The sequence below is a fragment of the Pantherophis guttatus genome, chromosome 15 (assembly GCF_059756535.1).
Source record: "Pantherophis guttatus breed Tessera chromosome 15, ASM5975653v1, whole genome shotgun sequence".
Lineage (NCBI taxonomy): Eukaryota > Metazoa > Chordata > Lepidosauria > Squamata > Colubridae > Pantherophis > Pantherophis guttatus.
In genome coordinates, this window is record NC_142077.1 from 9104160 (window position 1) to 9115550 (window position 11391).

At 47.9% G+C, this 11391-nt stretch overlaps 1 protein-coding gene across 4 annotated transcripts in view; it reads right to left on the bottom strand.

Annotated features, from left to right (window-relative positions):
• The window catches only part of SPEN (spen family transcriptional repressor), a 55008-nt gene extending 44842 nt beyond the window's left edge, over nucleotides 1-10166 (bottom strand). For 2 of the 4 annotated variants that reach the window (XM_034401569.3, XM_034401570.3), the window contains exon 1: nucleotides 9941-10139. In XM_034401569.3, coding sequence (XP_034257460.2) covers nucleotides 9941-10023 — 83 coding nt within the window. In that variant the 5' untranslated portion in view covers nucleotides 10024-10139. Of the gene's footprint in view, nucleotides 1-9940 lie in introns of all 4 variants that reach the window. The other 2 variants (XM_034401568.3, XM_087879011.1) reach the window with 2 other exon arrangements.
• Between the last annotated feature and the right edge of the window lie 1225 nt (nucleotides 10167-11391).

Here is an 11391-nt window from a genome sequence, read left to right on the forward strand (position 1 = left end):
ATGCCTGTTCATATCGTTCTAATCACTGCTTAATCACAGTTCTAGGGATAAAGCCAGTTCTACAAGTTTACAATCTAAATGATGTTGGAAGCTCTGATTGAGCCAGAGTTGGAAAATATTTGGCAATTCCAGAGATAAGCTTTTCATGGCTGTAGACATCAGTGGCAAAAACAAATTACCAATGCAATTTATTTAGTTCACACTGTATATGCGAGCAGATTTGAGGTTAATATGCAAGACATTTGCAAGTTTCTCCAGTACGTTTTCAAACCATCCAGTCTGACCAAACGTCACTGACCTTCCAAGCAATTTAATCCAAAAGAAATGGATTTCTATTAAAAATACAGACATCTATGAATGGTTCGCGTTTACAGATCAAAAAGATATGAAACATAAACTAGCAATTCTCTTTCATTAAAAAACCAATACCATCACATTCATCTGACAACCTTTCTGCATTTTTAATTATACTGTTGAGACTTTCTAGAGATAAACAGATAAATTTGACATACCAAATATAATATTAGGGAATTTAGGCAGCAATGAAGTCAAGCCTCAGTCCCAGAGGTTTCTTTAGCAATTCAACTAGCCTACCATTCAAGTCTGGCCAGGATGGAAAATGGAAATGTACACCAGTATGACCTAAGCTCATTCAAGTTTGAATTTATCTTTCTATGTTGCTCTTATTGCTGTTCTGCCCTCAAGCGTAACCATCAAAGGCATGGATAAGATTCCCCAACACTGATCTGTGAAATTCAGCACCATTAGTCACATCAATCCTCCACAAGAAGATTGCGCTGAACATGCCAAGGAAGGAGGGCTTAGTGTTTCTACCACACAGGGATTAGGGTCACTATTTTTTTAAAAAAAAAAGGGGGGGGCAGAATTCTTCACCAAAAACAATGCCACTATTTAACAACGGATCAATACTTGTTCAAGATCTCTACGGTAGGCCAGCCTAGAATGCCAAAAGCGCCAGATTCCCATGTGGTGTCTGCCTCTGTGGTGACAGGAAAAGCATGTGACCCAGAGATCGCTGAAAAAAACGTCCCCCGTCTCAGCTGAAAACATGACGCTGTATGACAAACTGATAAGAAGCAGGGAACAGAGGCAACAGCTACGGCAGCTTCTGGAGGACAGAATCTATATTTCAACATATCCCAAGGAGGAATCTGGAGCAGAAATGGTGGAGACAAAGCACCAAGGGAAGAGATGTGGAGCCAGGATCTCTCCAAACTATGCAACAGCGCAACGGTACTGGCGAAGGGGTTGCCAAGTGTCATTTCCAAGTCACTGACCCACACCAGAATGCTCGAGGGTGGTGTGTGAGGATTGGCTTTAGATCACTCACTCCTATGACAAGCAACTGGAATAAACATAAAAGAGGCAACGGACACAACCGCTACCCCCACCCGCAAATGCTAAGATATGGAAGGCAGCATTCGGAAAGAGTTCTCTCTATGATCTGCATTCCCAGATTGCATGTGCTTTAACCTAGAGTCACTCGGCTTCACTTCACTCGGCGTGAAGGCTAATCTGCCTGGCAATCCGACCCCAGCCCCACCCGTTGGGTCTTCTCCAATCCTCTCCTGTGTTGGCAGTTGCCGCTGGGAGGGGGAGCTGTGTTGCTTCATGCTAACCGATCTGGAGGGGGAGGGGGAAGACCCGCAGTGCTGCAGCGTGCGGGATCAATGCCCAGCAAGAAAAAGGATCCCCGTGAAAAGCTGCTGCGGAGGGAGGTGCTAATGAACTAGGCGTGTGGCTTCAGGGGGAGGTTTCAGGAGCCGCTTAATGGCTGTCCAGAAAAGGGGAAGGCTGGGAAAGGCGGGCGCTCACGTGAAATGTGCCCTCCCTCCCCATCTCTGCCCAGCCTCAGCCTTTCCAAGAAGGCAGCTCTTTCCCAACCGCCAGCACAGAGAGCAAACAGGGCAGAAGAGGGAGGGGGAGGGGGCCAACCCCTGGGCTCTAAAGGTCCTGACGCACAGGAGGCTTTGCTGGGGGTTTTTTCTAAAGGGCTTGCTGCTTGCATAATCCATACCAATCAATACATGACCACTTGCAGCATGGGGACAAGTCAGTTTTGCTTCCCACCAGCACTAAAGTAGGACATTTCTCCCAGAAGAATCCCTGGTGCTGCCTGGTCTATGCATTAAGCGCTACACCTCCAGTTTCTACGGAACTTCAATCTGTTTTTTCATAATGTCTCAGTCACAGTGGCCAAATTCCTCAAGCTATACTAAAATAGTTGTTCAGGACCGTTCCTGATTTAAGCGTGATACTTTTATTCCTCTGGAGCAGACCGTGGGGGCTGGAGGGTCAAGGCCTCAATGTGAACCTGCCTTCCTTCCTCCCTCCCTCCCTCCTCTAGGTGCCCCAAACTCACATGATATGAAGGAAGCACGAAAATAATTCTGAGCTGTTGTAACATCTAACATGTTCATCTAATTGGACATGGATAGATATTTTAATGCTGGTCACCCCAAAAAAAAACCATTCCTGCCACTTTCCTCCTTGTCTACGGGAAGGGGATAGAAATACACCTTCCCGTGTCAAACAAGGAACCTCATTATAAGGGAGGGAGAATTCAAAAAATGTATGTGAAGTTCACCCCAGGAGATGGTAAAGTTAAGATGCGCTGCCGACAGGCCTAAAACAGCTGGCTTGAGGAGACCTCGATATTAATTTTCAGTCCCACTTCCATCCATGGATTATTAATCAGGCCCCACCATCTTTGGGCAATTGCAGTAAGTGCCTTCTTCCAGAGCTAGCCAATTGTTCCGAAAGGGAAAGCTACATATAGCAGCCATTGGCACAGTTGGGTGCTATTGTCTGGAAGTGATCCAGGTGCCAAAAATGCTAGTGGTGTGAGGATTTTGCTCTGGTAACACCAAAGCGGGAAATGCTTTAGAAAGAAAGCGCCAATAATATGCTTTGATGGTCCTCATGGTATGTTGTCCCTAGAGACTGTTTAGTTCTTCATTCAAAATGTGTACTTAATAGGTTTAATCCTTGTAGAGGAGGATGAAGTAAAAGCAGGTATTTATTTGAGCTCGCCAGCCCCTCCCAACCATACAGGTATTGAAAACCAGTATTACAGGAAAACAAAGATGGCAGCTGCAAAAAGCCACTTCCACTCATATTGAGGTGGCTCAGCATCCCGGGTGGATTCGCATACTGCACTCAAGAGCAAGAGAATTCTGTAACCTTGGTAGGTCAAAGGCAAGCATTGACTTCTCCACACTGTGGATTGAATTCCATAGGCAAGTTCCGCCGAAGACGGCTTCTTCAGAATTGATTATGAAACCCAAAAGTCTCTTGCTACTTTCAAGGCCCCGATTGGTCAACCTGGCTGCCCACAAACCACAGTGAAAGTGAAAGAGCCACATTTTTGTAAAGCCTCAGACACAAGTCAGAACCATACGTTTACGATGCATTAAAGAAAAGGGGCTTCCGAAATCAAGGGTCTGGAAGCCAATCGCACCCAATGATGAATTTTAATGCACAACCTATAGCATCGAGACAAAACAGACAGCTAACCTGACCAGAGATCGTAAAGGGAGCCACAGGGGAAAAAATATCAACGCATGCGGGCCACAGGCAATGACTAGTTTAAGCACAAGGACATTTTCAGCTATCAAGCTTCACTCCAGAAAAGTTTGCAAAGAGATAGAATCTATAGCATTGTAAATGTAAGCATCAAGATAAGGAACTCCTCAGCCCAGCTTTCAGCATGACAAACCCCCCTCCCCCCTGTATACTAGTCTGCAACTTCTATGAGCTCCTAACTAATAGGCATATTGATTGGAGCTGAGGAAGTTGTGATTCTGAATTGTTTTAGCTAAGTTTAATGGACTCCCTACTAGATACGCCCAGATTCGCAGGAGCCAGTTAAGACTCCTGGAGCTAATAAACATTAAAACATTTGAGGAACACCTTATCCGAAGCCAGAATCTTAAGACAATGGTTAGAAATAAATCCCACTCAACTCAGTGGGATTTCTCTCTCTGACTTAGTTTGGGAATATTACGCCTTTCAATGAATACCGTTCTTAAGTAGCCAAGCTACTTGCAAAACAGTTAAAGGAGCATACTGTGCAATGCCTAATCAAGATGGCTTGCAATGAGGAAGACCCAAAGCAAAGGTCTCAGGTGACCATGAAGTCTATCAGAACGGGTCGTCATTATTTCCCACCAATTAAAGTAATTCTGAGAATTGTGACTAAATTATCTTGAGATCCATGAGGGGGGGAAAAAAGGCAAATGTAGATGCAGTGAAAATAAAGAAATGAACATGATACGATTATGCAGTATCAAAAAGAGCTGGGAGGGGCTACTATCAATGGGAGAATTCAGAAACGGGCTACCTGAAGCCATTTAAATATGGAAGAAAATACCTTAGATGACATTTCACCAGTTATCAGGGACTTTCTAGGTTTGAGGGAGCTGTGGCTTTTATCTTTTCTGCAGCGTTATTTATAGAATGCTATCAAGGGCACCCAAGAATCCTGTGTGCGGCGAATGTTCTTCCATGCAGGAAATCCACAATGTAGGTCATGGCTACCTTTGCTTAACAGGTGCAAATTCTACTACAGGACAGACCTCCAAAGTCCATGCTTTCTAAGTGCCCCATGACCGGAAAAGGCTATTCACAGCAGAGAAGCACGGTGAGAATTTCTCAGGAAAGTCACTGGCTGTAATTATGTAACGTTTAAGCCAGAAGTTATAAGCTGAGGGGAGCAAACCAAAGGCCCAGATTCACACAGAGCCAACAGATGAGTCAGGGAGGGAGCGACCAGAGTTTAGCCACGGGTGATGGCTGAAGAAGTCAAACGGGAGGAATACTTGCTCCTTTCAGCTTGTGGACCCCGATAGGTTTCACTCAGTAACCTTGGAGGAGGGAGATCTGAGGCCTTCTAGCTGTCAAAAGAGCAGAGCAATTCTGCTCGCAATCGGCTGGAGTTTCTGCAGCCGTGCTGTCACACTTTCAAGGAGAAACAAAGGAGTGGGTAAAGTTTAAAAGAAAAGGCTGCAATAACATGACGAAGCAAACTCTAATGTCAAGTCCAATTATTCTGCCATGTGGGGATTTTGGTTCATGCTGGGAAGGAAAGCCTACTTCTTCCGCAACCACTTTCCCCCTTCTGCACTAAATCCTTCTCTTGTCATTTATGCAGCAGGCCTGCACCCTTACCCAGAAGGGCTCTGGGAAAGGAACACGGTCCTTGTCGTAAGACAGCTATGCATAAACCTCAGGCCCATTGGTCCACCACAACTTCTGAGTGACCATGAAAAGACAGCCTGGTTATTAAAGAGAATGGCTAAATTGCTTTTGAACTGTGCACACCGGTGACTGGAAGAGATACGTGTGCCCAGGAGCGTATCAGCGCTGCCAGGTTTAGCTTGCCCTGCAAAAGAACCGGTGTAGCCATGAAATGGACCAGACTGGAAATAAAACAGGAAATTTACAAAAAAAGCCTTTTTTTCTCAGGAAAGCATACTTGGAAGGTTATCAATTTGGTATTTAACTCCATCACTTCCAAATAAGAACAATGATAAAGGACAAGGAAAGCTGCCTTGGAAGCCCACCTTATTCTTGAGGTGCCTATTATTTTATTTTTTTAAAAAAAGAGACAGAGAAAGCGACATCGACTCACTTGTTCTGTTCAAAACAGACTGCTGTTTTTCTCTAATTAATCAAGAGGGAACTGCTGGACATTTGGCATTCATGCAGAGGACAAACTTTGCTATATTTAGCCACCCTTTCTTGCAAGCTGCTCTGCATCTCCTTCAAGAGTAGCACATACTTTCAGTGTTTCAATTTTTTACAATAATTGAGACAGAGTTAGGATTTCACAACCAATCATTTCCTCAGATTTCTATCAAAAAAAGAAAAAAAAAGGACCATCTAAGAGTTTCGGATTCCTGGAATGTTTTTCATAGAAACTCAGAAAAGAAAAAAAAAAAGCAAGCAGAAGAAACCAATATGGATGGATTAAACAGGGCCTCTATTTTTAAACATGTAGTGAATTAATATGGATGGGGGGGGGGAATAAACATTGCATCTGATGCACTGCATCATTTTAAGAGCTTAAAAGAGTGGTTTTTATTTTAAGAGTGTCAACTTCTCTTTCACCTTCACAAACATGACCCCTTGTTATTGGTTACCGAAAGTTTGTAAGGGCTGCAGGGCTATTCCCACCCCCCCAAAAAACCCACTGTAAATTAATATGCACAAGCACAGTAGAAATAATATATTTACAAACTATCTTTCCTAACAAGTTTCCAAAACAGGGATAACCCAAATTATCACATCGGATTCTAAACAGCAGTTACTTATATGTTAAAGGTCATCTTAGAAGTGTCCTTCATCGATCATTCCACTGAGTAAAAGAGCTGTACAATTCCAATGTTTGTGTAATTTCTTATGACTCTTATTCTCCTAAGCGCGCCCTGCTTGGAACAACTGATTTTTCACATACCAATATAAGCCATATTTTATTTAGAATTTAAACGTATATAAACAATATAGTTCTTCCAACTGATAGGGACACTTAACAAGCATCGACTAGAATGACTGAAATTGACACAAAAGGATAAATAGTGAGGTTGCCTCTATTTACATGCGTAATCTTTAATATATTAGCAAGCCGTAGGTTGGTTTTCTTATAAGGCTGTTCACGCCGCTTGCTCTTTGCAAATTCTTTGTCCTATTCCCAGGCAGGGGGGGGATGGGTGGGAATTTTTTTTTTTGCCAGAGAGACCAGCTAAAACTAAAAAGGGGAGGTTTTGTTCCCCTTTGAGCTTCTCTTCTGGTAATTAAAATGCACACAGCTATAGACAACTGCAGGAGTAGTCTTTTGTTGGTATACACACCCTGCAGCAACGCAATGCAATTGTTGTGCAACCTGTCCCCTCCCCCACCCAGGGTCATACAAAGAAAGGGCCGCCCTGTTGTACACAGGCAGCATTCACAGGCATCTCTTGCGGACCAAAACACAACTACAATTCCGACTGATAAGTTAGAAGGCTGGTAACCCAAATGATCGATGAAAAATATACTGAACGATTGGACCAAACACCGGCCAAATAAACTGGCTTTTTAAATCCAACCACGCTTGGGCTTATGTGAAAACTGGCACATTGGGGGGGGGGAGAATAAAAACCAGAACCTTCCGTCTTTCTGACTCATCTCTAAGCAACAGCACCATGGCAACTTTATCCAGCATTAGAAACCTTCTGTGGAAACAGGGTGGTAGGGCAGGAGACAACATGCTGGAATGCCAATTTTAATTTCCTCCAACAATTGGGGCACAAGAAGCCCTTAGAATCCCACAACAAACCAGCAGCCCCAAACCAGTGTTGCCCTTTCTCCAAAAGGAAAGTTGAGGCAACTCTTCCAGTTTTATATAGCACAACCACAATCTGCATGATAGAGTTTCCTGGAATGGAGCAAATTACATTTTTGTTGCATCCATGTTTAAACTTGTGCATGGGTTTTTTTTTTTTTTTTAATTTTTCTTGCATCACTGTTTCCTATTATTTAGCGCAAGGTGAGAAGGGACAGTATTTGCCCCCGTTTGAAATGGGACGTCCCTTGTGCATACGTGTGCTTCAGTTACAGCTGCTCTTTTCCAAGGCATCTCCTCCTTCAGCACATTTTGAGGGAAAGCTCTGCAGCGGTAGCAGCAGCCAGGGAGTCAGATGAAATCTCTTGTTACGCAGCTCTTCTGATGCTGCTGCTGCTGCTGCTTCACAAAGCCCCCCCCCCCTCCTCTATGTGCAGCTTGAGGCTCTATTCCTTCCGACATAAACTGGGACCCGGCCGCCATTTTAGAAAGGCATTCATACAAGCCAGCACTGCGCTAAACCCTCGGAGAGAGGCATGTTGTTCTCTCCTCTCCAGCAAAGGGTGGATCAAGGAACAGTTTTCTTTTTTAAAAAGCTGGGCTGCCAAATGATGAATCAGGCTCTATGTTGCTAATCACAGCAAGTACTAGGAGACTGTGTGTGTGTGTGTGTGTGTGTGTGTGTGTGTGTGTGTGTATGCGCACATGCGTGCCTTCCTCAGATACCAATTCAAACACACAAACAACAACAACAAAACAACACAAAGGAAAACCTCTAGGAAAGGACCTGCTCAGCTCCCACGCAAGACTTATTTTGCATATGGGAACTCCAACACTTTAAAACCGTTTTCCTATCTTCTAGATAATAAGACCAGAATAAATATCCACTTCTGATTTAGTAACCTGCGTGCCCCAACTCAGAATTATAGGGGGGGGGGTGAGTAATGGGAAGCATCAATTCTAACATAACATTAAAGGACATCTTTGGCCAAAAAATGAAAATGTATCCTGACCATCAACAAAACAAGCTTCCATTTAAGAATACAGGGTAATTTCACTCTCTTCCCCCAGATTCACCAGTCAAGCTTGTTCCCCCATGAAGTAACCATGCAAGTCTATTTTTCCCATGATGACTCATTAGGTACGCTCCATAATCTTCCTAAACAGTAGGAAGAAAATTACAAGAAAACTTGCAATCCTCTTAAGTCTTTCACTGAAAATAACTTCAGCTGACCCAGATAGGAGTCAAGAATGATGCACGAGAGTTTTCCTTCACAAATGCCATAATAGGCAAGACCAGAAATAATTATTTAAGACAGATGTTTCTGCAACTGTTATCTAGAATGTGTCCATCAGCACACAAAAGCCATCCCATGTAGCACCACGCTAGTGCTATTCGGCTAACATGTATTTTGTCCAAAAGGTTTCTCCCTGGGTGAATTTTTACAGCCAGAAAAAAAAAATATAGATCTCATGAATGCAAATAAGAAGACTAAGCTACTGTTCAGTATTAGGCCATCCCGGAAATGTTCCACAGCAACAGAACAAAAGGAAGTCGGATTCAAAAAAAAAAAAGGAATTTCAGTGTTCTAGTCACTCAAAGCGGTGCCTAAATATCCAAAAATATCCACGTTCCAGTTATTCCTTTCATAATTCCTTAAGAATAAGAAAACAAAGAAGCCTCAAAATTGCCGAGGTCAATTGCCACCTTGCCTGAGGGGTGGGCAGAAAAATTCAAGCACTCAGTAGTCCAGGATCAGAGTGCGGGGGCGGGAAAAAAGAAAAAACAAAACCAAAAATAAGATTTTTTTTAAAGCACGGCTTAGCGTAAAAGTGGTTTCCATCCCAACTGCGCTCTTTGAAAATCCCACGACATGAAGGCCCCGGCGGTGGTGCAGCATCCGTCTCTCTCTCTCTTTCTCTCTCCATCCGGCAATCGGTCTCTATACGAGCTTGAAGGCTGCTTGCACCTTATGGAAGTGAGTTTTTTTTTTTTTTTTGGTCCAGGCTTCTAAAATGCCCAAATGCAGAAAAGGGAGTCCAGAGAGCCTTTTTTCCCCCCTCAAGAACAAAAAGCAGCAAAGCAGCATAGCTCCTTGTTGGGGTTTCTTCTTCTCCAGAGGCGCAGTCGAAGAGAAGGGGAAGAGGGGGGGCTGCAGACAGAAGCCTCCAGATGTTCCTCCAGATGACAGGTTGTGTCCAGGTTGACTTCTTCTTGGGCCAGGCTCCCGAGAGGCCCTCTTTTAAATCCCGGGCCTCGATCGGGCTTCCCAGGCACCATCCAAACACACACACAGACAGACACACAGACACACAAAACTGCCTCCTCCTCCTCTTCCTCCTCCTCCTGCGAAGAGGCTCCCCCTTTACCTGTCGCAGCGAGGCACCTTCGGAATCGCCCCCTTTGGAAGGGACGGTCCCATTGGCGTGGAGGGGGCTGCCTCCTTTTTTTTTTTCCCCGGCCCACGATTACGGCCACCCCCCCTCAATTTCAACTCCCTTCCCCGGAGAGTAAAGGCCTCTCTGGCTCCCCCGGCCGCTTGGAAAGGCCTCCCGGGACTTATCCCCGATTCTCTCCCCGGCGGCCCCGCTCACCGCTTGAAGTGCTCGATGATCTTCTCCTCGCGGACGTTCTCCGGCAGGTTGCCGACCCAGAGGTGCCTGGTCTCCCGGACCATGATGCTGCCCCCGGGAGACGGGGGGTCCTGGCGCCGCCCGCCTGCCGCCGCCGCCGCCGCCGCCTCGGCTCGGCTCAGCGCCGCGAGGGGGAGCCGCCGCGCCTCCGCCGCCGTCGCGCCCGGCCCGCTCTTCCTCCACCGCCGCCGCCGCCTCCCTCCGCGGCGCCGGTGGGAGACACCATCCCACCGGGCCCCGCCGCCGCTTCCGTCGCCGCCGCCGCCGCCGCCGCCACTCCCGCGCCACTTGGCCCCTCGCCGCCGCCGCCGCCTCCTTTCGCCGCTCCGGATGCTGCTGTTGCTGTGGGCGGCGATGCCGGTGATATTGAGGGGGCCTCCGCCGGCGACGCCGCCGCCGCCGCCTTCTTGACCGTCGTTGTCGTCGTCGTCGTCGTGCGCGCGTCCTGCTCGGCGGCGGCGCTGTCGCTGCTTCAGCCCAATTTCTCCTCAGCAGCCGCAGCAGCGCCGCGCGCGGCGTCGCTCTCTCTCTCTCTCTCTCTTTCTCGCCCGCTCGGCCGCCCGCACGCACGGCGCCTGCGCGCTGGGCCGCCGCCGTAGCCAATCCGCCGCCGAGCACCCGCCTCGCGCCCCCAGAGCGCGCCGGCTATTGGGCGGCGGGAAGCGCGCGTCGGACGGGGAGGAGGGGGGGGGGGAAAGGAGGCGAAGGGGAAGAGCGTGCGCAAGCGCTCTGGAGACTTCTTTTTCTTCCAGGGGAACAGGGAGAGACTGCTCCAGCAGGCTGGGGTGGGGGGCGGGGGAGCCGTGAGAGAATTCTGTCCTCTATACGCCTCTCGGCGGCGAACGCGCACGCGCAGCACGCGTTCTCTCGGGGTGGGGGGAAGGGGCTTTCATCTGCGCGTGCGCCCTTCTGTCTCCTCAGCGTCAGGCGGTGTGGGGGGGGGGAGGGGGGTTTAGTGGGTGCCGTTCACAAGTAGTTTCACGCTCGCGTGTGCGGGATCCGAGTCTTCCGTTATTACGTCCTTTTCTCCGAACTGAGCTCCGCCCCAGCCCCCCCCCCTTTGAGCGCCCCTCCACCCGATCTCAGCGGGCCCTGGGCGCTCACTACTACAACTCCCATGCTCCGCAGCCCACCCCACTCCCTGGTTTCCTCATGTTCCCGGGCTGCCTCCGCCACCGAGGACCTGACAAGCTCAGGGAAGGCCCTAGAGCGACCGTTCTCCCCCCTCCCCCGAGGAGAGAAGTCAACCCGGGGAAGCCGAAAGGCCGGGAAAAATCCGCTCCGCCGTGTCCCGGGAAGGCCGCCCCGCCCTCGTGCTTCAGGGACGGCCGCCATTTTGTCGCTCCTTGTCTGGCCGGGCGGCCATTTTGTGACACCGGGGCGCCGCGGCTGCCCTTCCACGCGCGTCCAGC